General features: G+C 39.0%; 1 protein-coding gene across 2 annotated transcripts in view; it reads right to left on the minus strand.

The window, feature by feature from the left end:
• zgc:152904 (uncharacterized protein LOC767777 homolog) overlaps nt 1-25,442 on the minus strand; it is a 299,456-nt gene that overhangs the window by 11,509 nt on the left and 262,505 nt on the right. For both annotated transcript variants that reach the window (XM_048198199.1, XM_048198198.1), the window contains exons 10-15: nt 23,220-23,407; nt 21,502-21,598; nt 17,659-17,832; nt 14,149-14,268; nt 12,567-12,688; nt 8,575-8,749 (exon numbers count right to left, since the gene is read on the minus strand). In XM_048198199.1, the coding sequence (XP_048054156.1) occupies nt 8,575-8,749; nt 12,567-12,688; nt 14,149-14,268; nt 17,659-17,832; nt 21,502-21,598; nt 23,220-23,407 (876 nt within the window). The remainder of the gene's footprint in view (nt 1-8,574; nt 8,750-12,566; nt 12,689-14,148; nt 14,269-17,658; nt 17,833-21,501; nt 21,599-23,219; nt 23,408-25,442) is intronic.

Genomic DNA, 25,442 nt, shown 5'->3' on the forward strand with positions numbered 1-25,442 from the left:
TAATGTAATGTAATGTAATGCAATATAATGTAATGCAATGCAATGCAATATAATATAATATAATGTAATATAATATAATATAATGTAAAATAATATAATATAATATAGCGTAATATAATATGATATAATGTAAGGTAATGTAATATAATATGATATAATATAATATAATATAATATAATGTAATGTAATGTAATGTAATGCAATGCAATAATGTAATGTAATATAATATAATATAATATAATGTAAAATAATATAATATAATATAGCATAATATAATATAATATGATATAATGTAATGTAATGTAATATAATATGATATAATATAATGTAATGTAATATAATATAATATAATATAATGTAATGTAATGTAATGTAATGTAATGTAATATAATATAATATAATATAATATAATATAATATAATTATATAATTTAATATGATATAATATAATATAATGAAATATAATATAATATAATATAGCGTAATATAATATAATTAATATAATGCACTGTAACTGAAATTATGTTTAATAATTTGTTGTATTATTTTATTAAAATGATTTTTGTTGTTATATTATATTGTAATTTTATATTATATTACATTATATTATATTAAGCGACATAAACCAGCAAAACATTCATATTTTGATCTGAATGTGTGACGTAGCCCCGGCCTGACTTATTTTCATTTTCGGTCTTCAGTACGTTCGTTCAATCCTGAACAGTTTCTGTGAGAAACCGGCGGTGAGCTTCACTAACATTATCTGCCAATAGAGCGCTAAATGACTCAGAATTGGCCCCGAGCGCCGCTGAACTGACTGTCCTGAATGAAGCATCACTATGATACAATATTATATGGAGCCAAATGTCCATATCATCATATTCAAGCCCACGCAGCGTTTTACAGCCGCCATCAGAAGAGCGTCTGATGACCTGAAACCAGCGATCTGTTCCAGTATAGTGAAACTCCTGCTGTCTGCGCAGACTGCTGACTGCTGAGGCGTCTTCTCAGGGTGAATATACACTTTCATACACTAAAAAAACAATTGATGTACTTTCAAACCATTTTCACTCAGAAATTGCAAGTAAATTGCACAAAAAAATTACAAAGATGGGGCACATTAAATGTGTAATTTTAAAGTAGAAAGACTAAAATATTATTATTTTTTTAATATATGTGTCACAGAACCCTTGTTTCCCTGGACTTCAATTCCCAAGATCCTCCTGTTCTCCACACCTGCACTCACTTCCCTCGTCAGTTCCTCATCAGCACTCATCACCTGCACCTGGACTCTATTGTCAGCACTCCCCATATATTGCACTCACTCCCTTCACTCCTCGTCCGTTCTCTGTTGTAATACTGTTTATGTTAAGGTTATGTTTGGTGTTTCCTTGCCTTTGTTTGATTAAAGCTCTATGTTATTGTGGAAATCCGTATCTGCCTCATCTCTACACCACCATACCGTAACAGAAGAACGGACCGAAAAACGACCGGATTTTCCACGGGAAAAAAAAAATGGAGCCTTTCACCGGGTCCCTGGATTCAGCTCCTCCAACGCCTCTCACTCTGACCGCCAGCGATCGCCTTATCGGGCTCCTGCAGGTAGGTCGTTCGCTGGAGAGGTATGTGGAGGAGTTCGTTGAGCTCGCTTATTTGTCTGACTGGCCTGAAGCAGTTTTGATCTCCCTGTTTTTGGATGGATTGGATGATGACACTATCCGTTTTGATGAACCTGTTTTTCGTTTCTCCTTAAGCGAAACTATCAATTTAATTTTGTGTTTAAATGGTTCCAAATTCTTCGTGGACATGGTTCAGGATAAGTGTTGTCGTCCAGTCCATCCAGAAACATGGTTGGCCGGGCCAGTCAGTCAACCTCCGGCTTCCTCCGCATACCCCTCCAGCAAACTCCCTGCCTGCCCCATGCTGGACCCACATTCCTCTACTGGGCCCAGTAAGCGGAGGAGGAGGAAGAAAGCCGCTCCAGTCTCTCCAAAGCCCGCTCCAGTATCTCCAGAGCCCGCTCCAGTCTCTTCAAAGCCCGCTCCAGTATCTCCAGAGCCCGCTCCAGTGTCTCCAGAGCCCGCTCCAGTATCTCCAGAGCCCGCTCCAGTGTCTCCAGAGCCCGCTCCAGTGTCTCCAGAGCCCGCTCCAGTATCTCCAGAGCCCGCTCCAGTATCTCCAGAGCCCGCTCCAGTGTCTCCAGAGCCCGCTCCAGTCCCCACAGTGCCAGCTCCAGTGCCTGTGGGGATTTTAATTGTATTTGAGGGGATGAACGAGCCCTCTCCAGTCTTTCCAGAGCCCTCTCCAGTCTCTCCAGAGCCCTCTCCAGTCTCTCCAGAGCCCTCTCCAGTCTCTCCAGAGCCCGCTCCAGTCCCCACAGAGCCAGCTCCAGTGCCTGTGGGGATTTTAATTGTATTTGAGGGGATGAACGAGCCCTCTGCTCCAGCCGCCGCCTACGAGCCCTCTGCTCCAGCCGCCGCCTACGAGCCAGCCGCTCCAGCCGCCGCCGAGCCAGCCGCTCCAGCCGCCGCCTACGAGCCCTCTGCTCCAGCCGCCGCCTACGAGCCCTCTGCTCCAGCCGCCGCCTACGAGCCCTCTGCTCCAGCCGCCGCCTACGAGCCCTCTGCTCCAGCCGCCGCCTACGAGCCCTCAGCTCCAGCCGCCGCCTACGAGCCCTCAGCTCCAGCCGCCGCCTACGAGCCCTCAGCTCCAGCCGCCGCCTACGAGCCCTCAGCTCCAGCCGCCGCCGAGCCAGCCGCTCCAGCCGCCGCCGAGCCTGCCGCTCCAGCCGCCGCCGAGCCAGCCGCTCCAGCCGCCGCCGAGCCAGCCGCTCCAGCTATGAACTTTGATAAGACTGTTTTCCCTCCCTGCCTCCCTCTCCCGCCTCCCATGTATGTACTCACTGCACCTCCACCTCAAGCCCCCTCGCCCAGATCTCCACCTCGGACCTCTGGGCGATTACCTACACCCTGGCTCCAACCTCCCTCGTCTCCACCGTTGCCCATCAGTCCACCAGCTTCACAAGTCTCCATCCTGCCTCCGCTCACACCTTGGTCCCTCGTCAGCCTGCCTTCCCCTCTGGACTGCACTCCTCCGGCTCCGCTCCGTCCCTCCGTCCCTCGTTTCCAGTTGGCTTCCTCTCTCCCCCTGGTGTTCACTCTGTTGTCTGTCGTCTGTGTTCAACTGCGGCCTTCTGGAGCCCCGGTTGCGCTTCGGTCGGCGGAGCCGCTGGTTCCGCCATCTCCCGCCGGTCCTTCAGCGCCGCCTGGGCTCGGCGACAATTCGGCTTCGGCTCCTGACCCGCCATGGCTGCCCGCTGCACCTGACCCGCCATGGCTGCCCGCTGCACCTGACCCGCCATGTATGCCCGCTGCATGTCTGCCCGCTGCACCTGACCCGCCATGGCTGCCCGATGCACCTGACCCGCCATGGCTGCCTTCAGCACCTGACCCGCCATGGCTGCCTTCAGCCCCTGACCCGCCATGGCTGCCTTCAGCCCCTGACCCGCCATGGCTGCCTTCAGCCCCTGACCCGCCATGGCTGCCTTCAGCCCCTGACCCGCCATGGCTGCCTTCAGCCCCTGACCCGCCATGGCTGCCTTCAGCCCCTGACCCGCCATGGCTGCCTTCAGCCCCTGACCCGCCATGGCTGCCTTCAGCCCCTGACCCGCCATGGCTGCCTTCAGCCCCTGACCCGCCATGGCTGCCTTCAGCCCCTGACCTGCCATGGCTTTTGAACCTGCCCTGGAGACCTCCACTCCAGTTTGCTCCTCCCCCTGCACCAGCTTGAGGTCTCCAGGGCGCCCGCCCCCCTCCCGGTTGTTTCATCTACGGCGCGAGGACGCGCCTACCGGGAGGGGGGGTAATGTCACAGAACCCTTGTTTCCCTGGACTTCAATTCCCAAGATCCTCCTGTTCTCCACACCTGCACTCACTTCCCTCGTCAGTTCCTCATCAGCACTCATCACCTGCACCTGGACTCTATTGTCAGCACTCCCCATATATTGCACTCACTCCCTTCACTCCTCGTCCGTTCTCTGTTGTAATACTGTTTATGTTAAGGTTATGTTTGGTGTTTCCTTGCCTTTGTTTGATTAAAGCTCTATGTTATTGTGGAAATCCGTATCTGCCTCATCTCTACACCACCATACCGTAACAATATGAGGTATCTTTTCCATTAATTTCTCCCATATGGATTTCTAAAATATCTTGTTTAAAGTGTCATAAGCCATGAACCAAACCAATCAGCTATGAGGAGAATCACAACACTACAAACTTTGATCTGAAGCAAAAAAGTGTTTGAAAAAACACCAAAGTACAAGACTGTGAAATTAACAGCTTTAGTGAGGGAAAGAACTACAATCCCATGAAGCATTGCAAATAGCATAATCAAATTAAAAATGTTACTCATTTCAAAATGTTGATTATATATACAGACACAATATATTTTAAGTTTATTGCAAAATATATTCAAATATGAGTGTTTTGGGAGTGTAGGGAGCTTCATGGAAGTGGGCGGAGCTAAAGAGCTCTTTTGGCACGTTTTGCTCTCTGATTGGTGGAATTTTCTGTACAGCATCATGGGTAATGTAGTTTTCACTAGGAATTCCGCTGATAAATGCGATTATTTCAAAACTAAGTTGAAATAATACAGGTTGACGTCTTTAACAGAAGAAAATACCATCGATTAACAACCTCGTAGCTCCCAGTAGGGCTGACTTTAACGGTTTATAATTTAATGTTAAAAATCAATTCCCCTATGGAGAAAGTGAATGGAGTTTCCACTTCCAGAACTCGACTGTTGCGCTCTATTTCAAAAAATGGGATCTTAATCAAACAGCTGCAGTGTTACATTCTCTTAAATGAGTCTAATACAGTCAAAGCAGAAATCTCAGAAGATCAGTGTGAACCTCTGCCAACACAATCACTGATGCTTCTCACTGTTATTCACGCATCATGTGGAATCAAACTGCTGGAAACAACATGATTCATTACAAAAGGAGGTACAAATAACAGAGAACAACAGCAGCAGGTGTGTCAAGGACGTTTTTACTTTAAACAACATCTTACGAGACACAACTGACAAATGCATTGACTAGCGCTGACATGGGAAATCCTCTTAAATGTTAAAAGGACAAAGCAGACATTCAAACTGATTTTGTGATTATGAATCCAAGATTGACCTGAGGAATAGATGCAGGAAACACACTCGCTCTCTCATAATACTCTACATATTACAGTGAGTTTCAATGAAGCGACTCAACGTTCCTTCGTTAGTATTTCTGCAGAGATGTTTTAGAATTAGTAACGGATCTTGGGCTCAACTGTTAAACGTCAACTTGAGATTTGAATCCGTGGCGGAAGGAAGTAGTTCCTCACAAAAGAGGGTTTTAAAGACACTACGTTGTTGTTTCTTAATTATTTACACACTCGTGCCGTCGAACTGTTGTATAACTGCAATATCACACTCGTAGCCGTGCAATATGGCTGTATATCAGCACACTGTGATTATCATATCGCACGGCTACGAGTGTGATATAGCTTATATTTATATAGTTTATATAGTGTGTTATATATTTATATAGAGTTATATTGTGATATTAAATGTTATATTATAACATAATATAAATATTACGTTACAATATAATATAACATGTAATATGGTGAAAAAGGTGAAATGTCTACAAAGTCAAATTTTTATGATTTTAACATGTAAACTAAGCATTCTGGTGCACTCTGACAAGAAAATAAATGGAAAAAACAACATTTGCTTCAAGTGAAAAAAAAAAAAAAAAAAAAATATATATATATATATATATATATATATATATTGACACTAGGGCTGGGCAATGACACAAATTTCACAATTGGATTTGATTTTGATTCAGAAGCGTGCAATTTGATTTCGTTTTGATTACCTTCAGTTCAATAATGATTAATTTGGGGCCTATCAGGTACAGAACAAGGCAAATTTCCTCAAAGAAAAAATATCTCTCAACTAATGCTGGAAACTATACAGGGAACCACAGCTGGTACTTCATTATAATATTAAAGGTTAAAATTCATTGATTTGTAAGCTACTTACATATAAATTACACATAAAGAAGTTTTTATAATAACGTTATAACAAATGTTTAATTAGATAATTATGTTTCTACTCGTTTTTAAAATCTGCCTAAACATTTAAATGGTGGCGGTCATAAAACGGTTTTATTATTGAAGCACATATTAAGTACATGAATATGCAATGGCCTATAGTCACAGTGGATATATATCAAAATGCTCCTCTCTAAGTTCATTTTTGACTAACAAGTTACGATAAATGTGACATTTTTACAAGCTGTTTTATTGGCACTTTTCTGTGGTTGAAACAATGATTGATCGATTAATGTTACATATGACATGATATGGATTTCAGTAAGTTGTACTGGATCTTTCAACATACCTTCGGTATTCATTTATCCTACATTCATTCATGTTTATTTTGCGTTGTAAAACGCAAGAGATGATCGGTTCCTCTGTTTGAACTTAAAGTGTTAGTTCACCCAAAAATGAAAATTCTGTCATTAATTCCTCACCCTCATGCCGTTCCACAACTGAAAGACCTTCGTTCATCTTCAGAACACAAATTAAGATATTTTTGATGAAATCCGATGGCTCAGTGAGGCCTGCATAGCCAGCAATGACATTTCCTCTCTCAAGATCCATTAATGCACTAAAAACATATTTAAATCAGTTCATGTGAGTACAGTGGTTCAATATTAATATTATAAAGCCACGAGAATATTTTTGGTGCACCAAAAAAACAAAATAACGTCCTATATAGTGATGGCCGATTTCAAAACACTGCTTCAGGAAGCTTCGGAGCGTTATGAATCAGTGTGTCGAATCAGCGGTTTGGAGCACCAAAGTCACGTGATTTCTGCCGTTTGACACGCGATCTGAATCATGATTCGACACAAAAGATTCATAACGCTCCGAAGCTTCATGAAGCAGTGTTTTGAAATCGGCCATTACTATATAAGTCGTTATTTTGTTTTTTTGGTGCACCAAAAATATTCTCAGTACTTTATAATATTAATATTGAACCACTGTACTCACATGAACTGATTTAAATATGTTTTTAGTACATTAACGGATCTTGAGAGAGGAAATGTCACTGCTGGCTATGCAGGCCTCATCGATCCTTCGGATTTCAACAAAAATATCTTAATTAAACGAGGTTTTATGGGTGTGGAACGGCATGAGGGTGAGTAATTAATGACAGAATTTTCATTTTTGGGTGAACTAACCCTTGAAGCGCTACAGTGATGTCGACGTGTCAGTCACGCCACAGAGTGGCAAAAAAGATCACAACAGCTCGAGACGTTTACGGTTTCGCTTCTCCAGTCTATGGGAAAGTGGACCATTTTTGATTCTTGTGAGGTTTATTGTGCCTGCAAACTCACCCTGACACCCCCACCCCCGGAAAACAAAAACAAAAAAACACTTTGGATCTACACGATTCACAGAAATTTTGATTCAAAACAGCGAATTTCGCCGAAAAGCGACTAGTTTGCAGGTATGTATATATATTTCTTGCAGGTACAGCTGTAGCATCTTTTACTCAATAAATGATGAGGTGAGTCTAAAAAAGGAAAAAAGTGTTATTTTCTTTCCTCGACACTGCTGTTGCTCCAGACAGCTCTATTCGCTAATGAGAGAAGAAAACAACCTGAACACACGCTTTCACACAACAAAGAGCTGAAAAGTGTGTGTGAGTGTGTTTGGGAAATGCACAAAACCTGTCCAGATCATATTACACCTCATCAATCGCCATTGATAAAAAGTATTGAAAAAAATTCAGTGGATGTAAAACATCTTGATGGTCCTAAAACAGGCTTGATAAATATAACATCTTGTTTTCTTGGCCTCCAGAAGCACAGGATGAGTTTGTGAAGTGAGTCGAGCGCAGGTCAACATGTTCAGCTGGTCATCTCTTCCTCTTCAAACGGCATCAGCGAATCAAACCGAGGCGCTCCGGCGCATTGATCTGCTCTCAGACTCGGATCCGCCGGAGGCGTCTCATCTCACGCTACCTGGAGACCTGAAACTGCCCTGATCTGCCGTGACTTCACTTTAACATTTCTGTTTTTATCTGACACGTCCGAGCCGCTGCGAACATCTCCAGATATCAGTATCAGGCCAGGAATACTTGTTGTCCGAGATCTTTAAAGTTCTCAAGACCTTAATAAAACATGTTTGCTCACAAAGTTAACATACACTATGAACTACAGTATGTCGTCCGCAGGTGATGGGGAAGTACATACTTCAGCCTTCTGTATGTCAGGATGCAGGTGTGTTTTGTATTTTATGCCTATTAGAGCATCAGGTCATGATCTGCTGACATTGTAACTGTTTCTCCTGTTCTGTTGGAGTGTCCGAGGCATGAGTTGTTAAAGCCCCGCCCTCTTCTGGAAAGGGGGCGGGGAGCAGCAGCTCATTTGCATTTAAAGATACACACACGAAAACAGCGTGTTTTTGCTTGCATGTTATAATACAAGGCATGAGGTTTAGTAGCGAGGGCGCGTGTGTACCTGTGATGTCGGGTTTCTGCGGCATGAGGAACTGGAAGAAGGTGGGCTCCGACAGGCCCTTGACGTTGCGCGCCGTGATCTCCACGTTGTAGCGCGTGTTCCACTGCAGCGGCTGCAGCAGCGCGAAATCATTCATGCCGGGAACCAGCTTCGTCATCCACTGCTCCTCTTTATCCTGCACACAAACACCAGAGTCCTGCATCAACTACACGACTTTCATTCATGTCACTCATTAATATGTGTTACTATCATACTGCTACTCATCAATATCACAGAAACAGTCTTACTGTACTTCTACACTGTAAAAAAGAATTGTTGGTTTAACTTAAAAAAGTAAGTTACCTGGTTGCCTTAAAATGTTGAGTTCACACTGCAAAAAATGCTGTTCTTACTTAAGAGTTTTTGTCTTGTTTCTAGTCAAAATATCTTAAGGTTCTTAAATCAAGAAGCATTTTCTTGTAGCAAGTAAAAATTATTTTCTTGTTTTTAGAAAAAATAAGTCAAAATTAAGTGAGTTTTAATTTTGCAAAAATAACAAGCAAAATAATCTGCCAGTGGGGTAAGCAAAATAATCTTATATCAAACCAAAAATAAGCTATATAATCTTGTTTTCAGTTTGGATTAAGATTATTTTAATTGGTTTAATCAACAGAAACTCAAAATATTATGTTTTCTGAACTATATTCATTATTTACGGAAGAGGATTAGGGCCAAGCAATAATAAAAAAATAAAACCATCTCGAGATTAAAGTTGTTAAATTTCGAGAAAAAAGTCAAGATAAAATGTTGAGAATAAACTCATTAAATTATGAGAAAAAACTCATTAAATTATGAGAACAAATTCGTAATTTAACGACTTTTTTTCTCATAATTTAACAACTTTTTTCTCATAATTTAACGAATTTGTTCTCGTAATTTAACGACTTTTTTCTCATAATTTAACAACTTTTTTTCTCATAATTTAACGAATTTGTTCTCGTAATTTAACGACTTTTTTTCTCATAATTTAACAACTTTTTTCTCATAATTTAACGAATTTGTTCTCGTAATTTAACGACTTTTTCTCGTAATTTAATGACTTTATTCTCAACATTTTATCTCGACTTTTTTCTCGAAATTTAACAACTTTAATTTCGAGATGGTTTTATTTTTTTATTATTGCTTGGCCCTAATCCTCTTCCGTAATTATTGAAGTTGATTTGACAAGAAAAAATGTTGTGATAACAAATACTGAAAATCATTTTTTACCGTGTAATTTCAAAATGACCCAAATTTGAGTCTGTTTCCCACACAAAGCATGATATATGACTTATTTTAGTATCATTGAGTTTTTTGTTAATATTTTGAATTAGAATTTATTTTTACATATATATATATATATATATACACACTTACATAAACAAATGAAAACGACAAAAATGCACAACGAAATTACTAAAACAGACTAAAATGAAAAATATAACATTAAAAACTAAATAAAAATAAAAATATTAAATACTATAATTTCTCATTACTGTAATGGGGATAAAATACAATAGTAATTAAATTAAATATTAATGCAATGTTTAAAATACATAGTATTATTTATAATAATTTAATATATATATATATATAAACTTTAATTTTAGTTAAAGTTTTAGTGATTTTGTTTTTAAGTATGTCTATAAAGTATTTATTAATTTTACTTTTTGTTTAAATAGTTTTAGTTATTTTAGTACTTAATTTAAACTAAACATAAATGACAAATGTAGCTGAAATAAAATAAGTTCACATTTTTTGATACTTGATTTTATTTCAAGCAACGTTTATTTTATTTCAAGTAACAATTTTTTATTTATTTAATTTTTTACGATTAATTATTTACGATAATAACCCTGCTTCATCATGTGGGCTACTTTATTGTGGTGCTTCAGGTAATTTTTGGATCTTCAGTCTTCAAATGTTTCCCACAGAAGAAAGAAAGATACGTGTTTGAAAAAACATGAGAAAGATGAGTAAATAATGACAGGCTGAACGTTTCAAGTCTGATCCGCATCAAAAACACAATATGAAATGGGGCAAAAAATGCATAATAACAGAGAATAAAAACAAAGATCTAAAGAAGAAATAAAGGCAGAAAGTTCCAATCATCTCCATCCCGTTTCATCCTGACACTTCCTGAAATCTCTTCCTCACCGTCTCTGTGTTTATTGTCTGGAAATATTTGATCTTTTTCAGTTCATCAGTTTTGTCACCGTCTGTCTGCGGAAATCCACAATCACATGCTCCAATCCGTAGTGCTTTAGTAAAGCACTTTAAAGAGATTTCACTTCCCATAAAGCTCTGGAGTGTGAGATCTTCAATAAAAACACCGGCAACTTCAACAGCAGCTTCTCAAGTGAAGGAGATAATAAGGTCCTTTAATTTCTCTTTTAAAGTAAACCTGAAGTGCAGCTTCCATATATTTAGGATGAGACATGATATTATTAATAGGGAATTGAGTGGATCATGAAAAGAGGTAAAACTTTAAAGAAGTCCTATTATGCTCTTATTCAGTCTTGATGTTGTTGTCTAGAACAGGTTTTCCTGCTTGAATGTTGATTATTTTCCTCATTGTTGCAGCTCCTCTCTTCCCAGTCTGTCAGTAACGCTCCATTTAGTTCCTGTCTCTATGAAGCCCCTCCTTCTGAAAGCACAATGTGCTCTGATTGGTCGGTTGGAGCAGTGTGTTGTGATTGGTGTTTGGGAAATGCCCCGCCCCTTACCATAACCACCAGTTTCAACACACTACTAACTAACTCAACCAGGCCCCGCCCCTTTATTCTGCGCATGAATTATTTAAATGAGGAATATTGTGGCACACACTGACCCTGATGAGGATAAATTGTAAAAAAATAACTTAATCTCAATCTTAATGGTCCTAAAATAGACTTCACTATCTTTGTTATTCAAGAGTCCCACAAAACTGCGCGTGTGATTGTGTGTATTGAGCTCAGGTCGGCTCTTTTTGTTGCTTACAGCCGTGACGGAGAGGAAAACTCATGGAGAATCACCCCCCGCAGTTCCTTTATGGGACGAGAAGGACTTCAAAGCGTTTCTCCACACTCTCTCACGCATCCGTATTCTTTAAGCAAATGAGGCCACAGCGTGAACACGTTCAGACTCACTGTATGCCGGACGGAGAAAAAGCAGAATTTTTCCCTGGGAACATTACAGATTCAGCCACCCACACGGCTCGAGGCGGCTGGAAGCCTCCGAGGCTTCAGAAACAGCGCTCAGCTTAGATTAACGCAGAGTGAATTAGGACCAGAATCTGTGGCTATTCTGTGTCCTGCTGTACAGTACAAACTCAACATGTGTTTTTATAAACCTCGAACATGAAAGATTTTATGAAAAAGATTTATTATAGCTTGTCAAATTTGCCCCTATTTGGGTGTGAGCAAAAACACGCCGTTTTTGTGTGTGCCCCTTTAAATGCAAATGAGCTGCTGCTCCCGCCCCCTTTCCAGAAGAGGGCGGAGCTTTAACAGCTCAACAACAACAAAGCTGGAGAATCTCACGCAGCCAAAATGACGAAAGTTGATCAAACCGTAGTCGACACTGATGGAGAGACTCAGGAAGAAGTTACAACTTTTAGACGTTTCTGAATGGTTAGTGGATAAATTGATGTAGTTGCTGTGGAGTTGATTCAACTCATCCACTAGCATGTGCCGTCATGTTCATCTTTTGTGTTGAATTGACCCTCGTTTGTGAAGCAGTCCGGTGTAAAACTACACAACACTCTACTACAACAACTCTTCCTCTTCTCTAAAGCAGCCCAACATGGCCCCGCCCCCTTTGTTGTGTGTTCTCGGGGGCGGGGTTTATGTAAATGTTAGGGTTAGTGATGTCACTAACCCCGGAAGAAGCTCATTTGTTGCAGTCCTTAAAAAGCGATTTAAAGCGACGATTAGAAAAGTGTTTTTAGTGTGTACTTTTGTTAGCTGTGATCTCTTGTTGTTGAGCGAACGCACCGTTTTATACTTCACGATGTACTCGACGATAGGCATCCCACCGTCGTCCTGTTTGATCAGTCCCAGTCTGTAGGCCTTCCCGACGCCTCTCTGTCCGTGAACCGTCGGAGGACTCGGCTCGCCTGGAGGAAAACAGACACAATCAGACCGAAATGAAGATGTGACAGCCAGTGGCGGCTGGCCAATAGAGGGCGCTAGGGCGCCGCCCTCCCTGAACCACACACGCAAAATTATAATCATATAAATTATTTAAATGTATATTTGTATGATGTAATATATTAGAAAATCATCTGTGGAAAATATTTTTTTTTCACAATCACCATATGTCCTCTCTGTGTGCACCACTCAATTTCAGCTGAGGGGCAATCGAGAAATCGCCCAAAGGAGGTGGGTCTTTGTAGAATTTAGTCAAATGCCTATTCAATATATAAATATATTCAAGATGTGACATAAAATTTAGCCAATCAGCGTCCTCAATTCTTATCCGCAATGGGCGATTTTTTTGTCGCCCCCATACTGCTCAAATGAGGGCTTGGCCAGTAGTGGCGCGATTTTTAATTAATGTTATGTGACAATGGCGGACTCATGACTTTCACAGACATATTCTCCATCTATAAAAGTTAGAAAGTCGAGAAAATATTTCCATTTTGCAGTCAGGCGTGGACGAGCCTTCAGCAAGCACAAACTTCCGTGAACGAGCGCCGCCGCGCGCCGAACAGACGGAGTTCAATCTGAGTAAAATACATTTTGCTCAAAATATTTGTTGACGAACATAATTATGTAGAATTTCGAACCTACAACTAAGTGTATTTGTACGATAGCAGTAACTGTGTAAAGTGACTATTGTAGGGTAATCAAAATAATAATAATTATTAGTCTGTTCTTTTGTTTTTATTTATTTTCATTTTTAGTTTATTGTATTTAATTTCTGCTTCAAAAAACATTTTGTTTTTAGATTGTAAAGGTACAATTTTAGAATGTAGCCTAGGCCTAATGTGATTTGACCCCTTTTTTTGCACTAATTTATAGCATATACTACACAATTACATTCATGTTTGTTTTTATAGCCTTCAATATGAACATTGTTTCTAGGACAATATTGGGCAGGATCTTAAATAAAATTGTTTTTTTTTAATTAAATACAGATTTATTTATTTATTTAGATCTCAGCCCTATGGCATGCTTTAAATACTGAATTTTCCATGTTTTAGATAGATACATTATTATATCACTTGTTAAATGGTTATTTAACAATTAGCCTATTCATTCCTGCATTTCTAAATTGTTTTTTTTTTTTTTTTTTGTGCCCCCCCAAATATTTTTTGCACCAGCCGCCACTGGTGACAGCTACTTTAAACTACAAGAAACAGCACTATAGTGATGAAGGAGCTTAAAAACATTCACTGCAGGAGCGAAACACTGAAATCTACAGAAAATGACTTTGCTGATGCAGTTACACACTGTGCAAGGTCTTAATGTCCTTGTTCTCAAACGCAGCTAGTGACGGGAGTGACAGTAACTGAACAGAAGCAGAATATAGGAGGGATGAACAGAAGAGAGAGAGAGATGAGGAAGAACTCACGGATGGGTAACGTCTGGAAGGTTTCTGTGTGGCTGAATTCACCCTGACCCTTTCCATTGACGGCCGCCACTCTCACCTCATACGTCGTGTTGGGCTCCAGGCTGGCCAGAACTACTGCGGCTGAGAGAGAGAGAGAGAGAGAGAGAGAGAGAGAAGAAGGAAAGGAAGGAAGGAAGGAAGGAGAGGAGAGGAGAGGAGAGGAGAGGAGAGGAGAGGAGAGGAGAGGAGAGGAGAGAAGGAAGGAAGGAAGGAAGGAAGGAGAGGAGAGGAGAGGAGAGGAGAGGAGAGAAGGAAGGAAGGAAGGAAGGAAGGAAGGAGAGGAGAGGAGAGGAGAGGAGAGGAGAGGAGAGGAGAGAAGGAAGGAAGGAAAAGTAAATAAAAAAATTAAACAAAAAATAAACAAACAAACAAAGACATAAATTAAAAATAAAGTAAAGAAAACAAAACAAACAAAAAGTAAATACATAAGTAAATGCAGACAAAGATATAAATAAAAGAAAATCAAAGAAAGATGTAAATAAATAAAGAAAGAAAGAAAGATGCAAGTAAATAAAGAAAAAGAAACAAAAAAGATAAAAATAACAAATACACGTAAATAAAAAATACAGAAGTAAAGGAAAAACAAACAAACAAATAAATACAAACAAAGACACGTAAATAAAAAATAAATTAAAAATAAATAAATAAATAAGACGTAAACAAATAAAGAAGTAAATAAATAAATGAAGATGTAAATAAATAAATACAGAAGTAAAGAAAGAGAAACAGAAAGAAACAGAACGATGCAAATAAATAAATAAAGATAGACAAACAAAGGAACGAAAAGAAAGACATGCAAAAAATGAAGTAAATAAATAAATAAATGAATAAAGAGGTAAACAAACAAACAAAGACATGAAATAAATAAGTAAGTAAGATAATTAAAGATGTAAGTAAATAAAGAAACACAAACCAAGAAGTGAATAAATACAGGTAAATAAAGATATAAATAAACAAACAAACAAAGACACAAGTAAACAAATAAAAACAAACAAACAATCAAAGATGTAAAGAAAGAAAGAAAGAAAGAAAGAAAGAAAGAAAGAAAGAAAGAAAGAAAGAAAGAAAGAAAGAAAGAAAGAAAGAAAGAAAGAATGTATATTGAGCTTCTTCTTTTGTCCAGCTTTCATTCATGCTCAATTCTGATCTCAATAAATCACATAATTGCTTCAACAATTTCTAAGTGAAAATAAGCATCACATTTACAGGAAATACTGGGTGTAAAACAGAAGATCATTTTCTATCTTGGAAATTTTTTACATTTACATTTATTCATTTAGCACAAACTTTCATCCAAAGTGAAAATGCAAACAATTTATTATAAAGGAAATAACAATATTTTCAATAACACAATAATCAGTGTCAGCAGTTTAATATCTATAGAAAAGTTTATATTAGTTAGTGCAAGCGTTATTGTTAAAGGTGCCCTAGAATCAAAAATTGAATTTACCTCGGCATAGTCAAATAACAAGAGTTCAGTACATGGAAAAGACACACAGTGAGTTTCAAACTCCATTGTTTCCTCCTTCTTATATAAATCTCATTTGTTTAAAAGACCTCTGAAGAACAGGCGAATCTCAACATAATACCGACTGTTACGTAACAGTCAGGATCATTAATATGTATGACCCCAATATTTGCATATGCCAGCCCATGTTCAAGGCATTAGACAAGGGCAGCCAGTATTAACGTCTGGATCTGTGCACAGCTGAATCATCAGACTAGGTAAGCAAGCAAGAACAATAGCGAAAAATGGCAGATGGAGCAATAATAACTGACATGATCCATGATATTTTTAGTGATATTTATACATTTTCTTTCTAAATGTTTCGTTAGCATGTTGCTAATGTACTGTTAAATGTCGTTAAAGTTACCATCGTTTCTTACTGTATTCATGGAGACAAGAGAGCCGTCGCTATTTTCATTTTTAAGGGAGCGTGCAATTTAAAGGGGCCGCGGCCTGAATCGGCGTATATTTAATGATGCCCCAAAAAATTTATAAAAAAAAAAATCTATGGGGTATTTTGAGCTGAAACTTCACAGACACATTCAGGGGACACCTTAGACTTATATTACATCTTGTGAAAACTGGATCTAGGGCACCTTGAAATGAAGGTGAAATAAATGAAAATATAAATATTTGATTAAAAATTAGAACTTAAAAAACTCAGTTTAACACTGAAATTTAATTACTAAAACTAAAACTGAAAAAAAAAAAAAAAAAAAAAAACAAATATAAAATGACTAAAACTTAAACTAAAATTAAAATAAAAAACTAAAAGCTTATTATTATTAACATTATAATATTATTTATTTATATATCATTATTATTATTTATATACACATTATTATTAATTTATATATCATATTATATATCATTATAATATAATATTATTAAATACTAAAAAAACCTTTAATAGCATATAAATAGTACTAAACGCTGAGAAAGAGGCTGTGATAATTGTGAAACGAGTCAAACACAGAATATGTATTTTTACATTAACGTACTACTTCAGCAAATCCACAACCTTAGCCATTGTACATGATTGCATTCATTAATTTACATGAGAAAGCACTAATAAAAACGAAGCGACTCAATGAACGCGGTTATTACTTAGTCAAAGAACATTGAGTTCTTAATTAAAAATCCACAAAGAGTCTGTGGATGTAATTGAAGTAATTATGCTCTATATTTGAGCTTGAGAGCATAAAAAGGACATTTTCAGAGTGACTCATTGAATCTGATCTTGAACTCTAAACACTCGCTGTTCTCCATTTCTGCAGGACTGCGACGCAAAGTTGAGGAATATAACGACTCGCACTAGCGTTTTCCATTACGTTTAACCCAATAAACATTATTTAAAGATTTAATGCACAGAAAAGAATCACTTGGACGAAAGTAAAAACAGTTTAATGAACAAACAGCTTGAAGTCATTATCACCGCTGCTGCTTTAGCAAGAGAAAATGTGTTTAGTTGCACCAAACGTAATTGAACTGACTGTCAACACATCCCGATCCTGCAAACACGGCTCTTTCCAGAAGCGATAATGGCTCTCAGGAAAAACATAAAGCGGTAAACATGCATTTCCTCTCTGCTTTTACTTGCAAAGCTTATCACTTCTGCTCTGAGGACAGAAGCATCTCAAATGAGATCTTTTTAATATTTTAGCTCTTTCTTCCACACAGAAATGAGATTGTTCTTGTTCTTGTTTCCAGACTCTATTAAAGTCACCACGAAATCAAAATGGACGATTCTTGTGTTTTTTAAAAGGTATATTGCAGTATTTATTCCAAATTATTCATCATTGCACATCATAATTGTTTTAAATTCATGTTCCTCGCAACCCCTCCCTCACATGACGAGGGCGGAGCCACCTGCCACTCACATGAGCTCCACCAATAGCAAACCACAACCATCCAATCAATTCCCCACAGACAAAATCAAGCCCCGCCCTACAGCTGACACTCACTCTGAACTCCATGTGATCTCACTGTCCTCCAATCCTGCGTGCTCGTGTCTTTGTAGTTGATGATGTAATAGCTGATCGGGACGCCGCCGTGCGAGTCGGGCTTCATGAAGGTGACGGTGGCGAGACGCTGGGAGACGGCGGTGAGCCGTACAGAGTACGGGTTCGACGGGACATCTGCAACACAACACAGTGTAGAACAAATGCTGTTTAACCTGCAGTTTATCTTTATTGTAGATGGTAAAGTGCGTGTGACCGGCAGCTTCATTCATTTTGAGTGAAATAAAGAGGCCGACAGACTTTTGGTCCTGTGATAAAACATGAATGCAGAATAAACTCAGAGCATCAGATAAACTGTAGAAACTCAGAATACATCATCATTTGTGCTGCCGTGTTAGTGAGTGACGAGAGATCATCGCTCAACAGGATGCAGTCTGCAGTTCAACTTCCTGTTGAAGAGAAATCACTCTCGGCACTGAACACATTTGTCACTGTATGAGTGAACTCTCCTATAAACACATTTCTACTGTTTCTGCCATTTTTATATGGAAGTCTACAAAATGAAACTATCGCAGATTAAAATATACACTACCGTTCAAAAGTTTGGGATCAGTAAGATTTTTAATATTTTTAAAAGAAGTTTCGTCTGCTCACCAAGGCTGCATTTATTTAATTAAAAATACAGTAAAAACAGTAATATTGTGAAATATTATTACAATTTAAAATAACTGTTTTCTATTGGAATATAATATAAAATGTAATTTATTTATGTGTTGGAAAAGCTGAATTTTCAGCATCATTACTCCAGTCTTCAGTGTCACATGATCCTTCAGAAATCATTCTAATATGATGATTTGCTGCTCAATAAACATTTATGATTATTTTCAATGTTGAAAACAGTTGTGTACTTTTTTTTTTCAGGATTCCTTGATGAATAGAAAGTTCAAAAGAACAGCATTTATCTGAAATACAAAGCTTCTGTAGCATTATACACTACCGTTCAAAAGTTTGGGGTCATTAAGAATTTTTATTTGTATTTTTTTGAGAAGAATTTAAAGAAATTAATATTTTTTTTCAGCAAGGATGCATTAAATCAATCAAAAGTGATAGTAAAGACATTTAAAATGTAACAAAAGATCAGATTTCAGATAAACGCTGTTCGTTTGAACTTTCTATTCATCAAAGAATCCTGAAAAAAAATATTGTACACAAATATTTTGTACAATTGTAAACAATAAATGTTTCTTGAGCAGCAGATCAGCATATTAGAATGATTTCTGAAGGATCATGTGACACTGAAGACTGGAGTAATGATGCTGAAAATTCAGCTTTGCATCACAGGAATAAATTACATTTTCAAATATTTTCAAATAGAAAACAGTTATTTTAAATTGTAATAATATTTCACAATATTACTGATTTTACTGTACTTTTAATGAAATAAATGCAGCCTTGGTGAGCAGGCGAAACTTCTTTTAAAAACATTAAACATGTTACAGATCCCAAACTTTTGAATGGTAGTGTACATAAAAGCAATGTTTTGCAATGTGGCTTAAACCATTAAAAATATGCAAGTTGGCAACATATGTGCATATTAGCATATAAACTGCTCAAAAAAATTAAAGGAACACTTTATAATCAGAGAATAGCATCAAGTCAGTTGAACTCGTGGGATATTGATCTGGTCAGTTCAGTAGCAGAGGGGGCTGTTAATCAGTTTCAGCTGCTTTGGTGTTAATGAAATGAACAACAGGTGCACTAGATGGGCAACAATGAGACGACCCCCAAAACAGGAATGGGTTTACAGGTGGAGGCCACTGACATTTTTTCCCCTACTCATCTTTTCTGACTGTTTTTTACTAGGTTTGCATTTGGCTAGGGTCAGTGTCACTGCTGGGAGCATGAGGCGATACCTGGACCCTTCAGAGGTTGCACAGGCAGTCCAACTCCTCCAGGATGGCACATCAATAGGTACCATTGCCAGAAGGTCTCCCAGCACAGTCTCAAGAGCATGGAGGAGATTCCAGGAGACAGGCAGTTACTTAGTAGAGCTGGACAGGGCCTGTAGAAGGTCCTTAACCCATCAGCAGGACCGGTGTCTGCTCCATTGTGCAAGGAGGAAGAGGACGAGCACTGCTGGAGCCCTGCAAAATGACCTCCAGCAGGCCACTGGTGTGAATGTCTCTGACCAAACAATCAGAAACAGACTTCATGAGGGTGACCTGAGGGTCTGATGTACTCTAGTGGGCCCTTTGCTCAATGCCCGGCACCGTGGAGCTCGATTTGCATTTGCCGTTGAACACCAGAATTGGCAGGTCCGCCACTGGTGCCCTGTGCTTTTCACAGATGAGAGTAGGTTCACCCTAAGCACATGTGACAGACGTGAAAGGGTCTGGAGAAGCTGTGGAGAACATTGTTCAGCATGACCGGTTTGGTGGTGGGTCAGTGATGGTCTGGGGAGGCATATCCATGGCGGGACGTACATGGAGACCTCTACAGGCTGGACAATGACACACTGACTGCCATTAAGTATTGGGATGAAATCCTTGGACCCATTGTCAGACCCTACGCTGGTGCAGTGGGTCATGGGTTCCTCTTGGTGCACGACAATGCCCGGCCTCATGTGGCGAGAGTATGTAGGCAGTTCCTGGAGGATGAAGGAATTGATACCATTGAATGGCCATGACCTGAATCCTCTGGGACGTTATGTTCCGGTCCATCCGACAACGTCAGGTTGCACCTCAGACTGTCCAGGAGCTCAGTGATGCCCTGGTCTAGATCTGGGAGGAAATACCCCATGAGGCCAGGACACCATCCGTCGTCTCATTAGAAGCACGTCCCGACATTGTCAGGCATGCATACAAACTACTGAGTACCATTTTGAGTTGCTGCAATGATATTTTAGCAAAATGAACTAGCCTGCTGCATCATTTTTCACTTTGATTTTCAGGGTGTCTTTGAATTCAGTCCTCTGTAGGTTGATCATTTTCATTTCCATCAAATGATGTGGCATCCTTTCATTCCTAACACATTACCCAGTCCATAACAGTATAGATATCCAGCATGTAGATATCCAGAATGTAAATGAAGATGCTTTTGGCCTTCATGATGAAATGGCCCATATAATGTCAAAGAAAAAACACATCCACAGCCTTGAGAAACTCCATATCAGACAACAGATGAAAGTAGAGGTTCTTTATGAAGACATTGTGTTTCTATACAAGCAAAATTACACTTTAAAAAAAGGTTTAGGGGTAGGGGTAGTGTAGGGGGATAGAATATACAGTTTGTACAGTATGAAAACCATTACGCCTATGGAGAGTCCCTGTAAACCATATATACAAGTATGTGTGTGTGTGTTCAATGAAGTCTGCTCTGAAGTGAACTGCTCCTCTTCATGGTATATTAAGCAGCTCTACAGTAAATGGGGACAGTACTCTGCTATATTAGTGAACTCTCTAGTAAATCACGCGGCACTACAGAAGATTAGCTTCAGTGAAATTAGCAGCGCACAGATGGGATGAACATATTGTTATGGAAAATTAAAAAAAATACATCAATGCTGAGCACATCACTACACGTTTAAATCAAAAGCAAACCAGTTTCTCAGGTTAACATTCTGCCTCGTCTCAAACCAAATCATTTCAAGAACATAATCAGGCTTCATCTGCATCTTAAAATACATCCTTAAAGTCAACATGAAATGCTTGAAAACAGTAAGCGGTAAATACTTGCACAGATGGAAAACAAATCAGGATATGTACAGATTCAAACAAAACTGTACATATCTTTCAAAGTTCAGGAACATGTATTAAAAATGAAAAAGGACTACTGATAAACACACACCTGCCTGTGCTAATATAAACTCCTGGTATCGAGCGCCAATGTTGTTTCTGGCTGTGCAGTTGTAGCGTCCAAAATCCCTGTCGGATACCGGAGTGACCTGTGGATACAGACAAACCAAAGGTGAGGAGAATGAGAAAATGAGTGCAAGAATATTGTGAAATCATGTGAAACTAGAAGTTTGTGTGTAAATTTTAACTGGGTTCAACAAGATGCTGACCAGCATCTTTAGTTTAACCAGAAAGATTTCCTTGGTCGAACTGCTTCACCAGAAATATCATGACCTGAAACATATGCTTTACACTGCAAAAAATACATTTCCTACTCAGTATTTCTGTCTTGTTATCCAGTAAACATTCAAAACATTCTTAAATCAAAACACACTTACTTGAGGTGCTAAATGACTGAAAATATTAAGCCTTGTTTTCTGAACAATTTATTAAAACTAAGTGAGTTTTTGCTGAAAATATCTGCTAATGGAGTCAGAAAAATAACCTTGTTTTCCCTTTGAATTAACTTTTTAAGCCTAAACTCAATTCATTTTGATACATTTTTCATAAAACGAAACTTAATATCTTAAGTAATTTTGCTTCTCAAGTAAATGTATCTTGATTTAAGAATGTTTAGATATTTGTGCTGGAAAACAAGGCAGAAATACTGAGGAAGAACATCATCATTTGCAGTGACAGTCAATTTTACTAAAAGTGTCAAATTAAGCCAATTAATTTGCAATTAAGTAGTATAAACCACCTTTTATAGTCAGTTTTGTCTTTCAAGTCAACTTCACCATAAAAAAGTGTAGAAACAATTGGTGTAGAAACAATTTTCACTTAGAAATTGCTAGTAAATTTCACAATTAACTACAAAGAAATGCAAGTAATGCAATTTTGAAATAGTATTTTCTTGTAAAACACTGTAATAATCTTTTAACAACTTTAAAACAAATTTATGTGCAATTTAAAATCTATAAATAAACATGACTAATTAAAGACATTTGTTGATGATTTTAGACAAAATGGTTGGAAAATAATAAGTACAATCACTTGTAATACTACTTAACTGCTTATTACTTTTGACCAATAGGTGGCGCTGTCCCCAGACTGATGTGGTGTGGTCAGTTTGGGGTGATAATGACATACACAAATTTTGGTGTCAATAGGGCAAAGCGTTGCAGAGATACAGCCTTAGATTCAGTTTGGCTTCAAATTCTTTGATGTGTTAAACAAAAACGGTTTTATCTATCAACACACAATCCATAAATTTTTGCCGGCATGGTCTAATTTGATGAAAATTGGTTTAATTATAATAAGTAAAATTTATCATTAGCTATTTGCATTTTTTTTGTTATAATTTTGACCACAAGGTGGCGCTGTCCCAAAACTTTTTTGCGTTCCTTCAAGGCATCATGCCAAAGACACATGCCAAATTTCGTAATGATAGGCCAATGCGTTCATAAAATATAGTATCCCAAAATATCCGTTTCACTTTCAAGTTATTAGCATAAATGTGAGTGCAAATTTAGACAGCTGGTGGCGCTAGAGGGATTGAGGTAGGGACTCCTAAATTGCTGTGGTTAATGTTCAGACTGTCCTCTATCTATGTGCCAAATTTCATCATTTTCCCACAAGTTTCTATGGGCTGCCATAGACTCAAGAGACTTACAGATACACATTCGGTCGCCAATGAAGTACTAAAAGTGCATGACTATAATGTTACTGAACCTCCAGAAGAGATCGTCCCTCTGCAGTGTAAATGCGAATGTTGCTGGTCCCTTGACTAGAGATGGTAAACCGGTCTCGTCTCCACAGCATCGTCGCTGGAGGGTTGGACCTCACATCGCAGCTGATGTTCACTGGGTTTCCCTCCCATGAGTAGAAGATGCTTTGATTAGTCTGGAACTTCGGTGCATCTGGAAGAAGAGAAACAGTGATTCAGTACTGGCAGAACCTAAGCTGGTCTTTCCAGATGATCAGCCATCTACAGTGTAAAAAATGATTTTACAAAGCTGTAAATAAAACAAAAGACTTTTTCAGTCTTTCTACTTTAAAATGTCAAATTTAATTCTACGGTACATGTTGTTTCTTTGCATTTATATGTGACATTTACAAGCAATTTCTGAGTGAAAATGGTTTCCTAGCTTTTTTTTTTAATTTTCTCTTCAAGTTTTTGGACCAGATTGGAACAGCTAGAAACCATGTAAACCAGCCATTAGAAGCTTGTTATGGAAGTAAAAATAAAGGCCTGTTCAAATGTCGTCTGGCTTCAACACAAGCATAACGTCAAGCATTTTATATATTTATATATATATATATATATATATACACACACATACAGGTATATATATATATATATATATGCATATATTCTGGCCAGAACATGCAACGCTGTTTCTTGAATTTCTTTCCATGTATTTTAATGCACTGGGGATGTTGATAAGAATCAGGTGAAAAGGCCTTTAAAGAAGAGTAATATTGAATGTAACAAAGAAAGACTTTACAGTCTCACTCCATTATGTCAGATGCATCTGCGGTAAACCGATGCAAGTCATAAAGATGAAATGCATTTTCTGCAGACCTAAAACTGATCCTGTGCTTCAGTTATAAGCACTGAGGGTGTCCGCATTCATTCAGTGTTATTCCTGTTTTACACCGACTAGAAGGTTTCCATTAGAATGATTGATGCTGGGCTCTCTGTCACATCTAAGGAGCAGAGCAGAGAAGAGCGGCCATTCTAAATAAATGAGTTCATTAGCAGCCTGGTAACGGTTGGCTAGCTCCTGCCACGCTCATTCAGAACGTCCTTTTTCACACGCTGGCCGTGAACCTCCGCGCTAAGCATATGACATGAAGACGCTCCCGCAGCACGATGATGTCAAGGTCATTGTCATGCATTCAGAGACACGAGGCCTGTCATTAGCATCTCACTGCATTTCTCTGACTGTGACAGATAAACGCAATAAACACAGTGGCATAAATATGCAATGTTAGCCTAATGAATGAAACAGCGACAAATGAATTTGAAGCAATAAAAAGTTATCTACGAAGGTCACATTTGACAAGGAGTGACCCAAAAAATGGTTTGGCATTTCAGGAGACGGACCTGGAAATTAATATGAATATGAGGAATTAATTACTTGGGAAGAATTCCTTCCATAATTAGCCCCACTGAGGGCATTTTTTTTTTGTGCGTGTAGATGCTCAGAATCATTCTTTTCTTTGAGGCCAATAAAGAAAAAAATTATTCATTAATTTCAAGTGGGGTATAATAATTAATTAAGCAAGAAATATACAGCGCAAGTGCACTGGAAAGGCTACAGAGAAACTGCAAAATGAGGCTTCAAGTGAGAAGATGAGTTGCAACTTTAGCTCAATAGTCACTTTTTGTGTTGCTATGTGGTTGCTAGGGTGGTCTAAGTGTTTGCTAGTGTAACCACCTCTGAGCAGGACACGAACCGGCGTCTCCGGCATGGAAGGTGGGTGCGCTAACAACGATGCTAAAGACCACAGCCTCCTGCGTCAGTCGTTATCGCCTCTTGAGATCAGGGGAGTGAAATTTACCTGCACAGCTCTTACTAACTGGCCTCCGTTACACTCAACCCCTAAACCTCACTCCCATCTGGGTCACGGCACTAATCTAACCCATCCGATCCTACTCGCCCCGCTCTGAGCGGTACTCAAACTGGCGTCTCCGGCATGGAAGGCAGGGGTGCTAACAAGGACGCTAAAGACCACAGCCTCTAGTGTCAGTCACTAGTGCCTCTTGAGGTCAGGGGAGTGAGGTTTACATGCACAGCTCTTACTAGTTGGCCTCAGGTACCCTCACCCCCGAAACCTCACTCCCATCCGGGTCACGGCACCAACGTAACCCATCCGGACCTACTCTCCCCGCTCTGAGCGGTACTCAAACCGGCTTCTCCGGCATGGGAAGCGGGTGCGTTAACAAGG

Source organism: Megalobrama amblycephala, linkage group LG7 (assembly GCF_018812025.1).
Source record: "Megalobrama amblycephala isolate DHTTF-2021 linkage group LG7, ASM1881202v1, whole genome shotgun sequence".
NCBI classification, from domain to species: Eukaryota; Metazoa; Chordata; class Actinopteri; order Cypriniformes; family Xenocyprididae; genus Megalobrama; species Megalobrama amblycephala.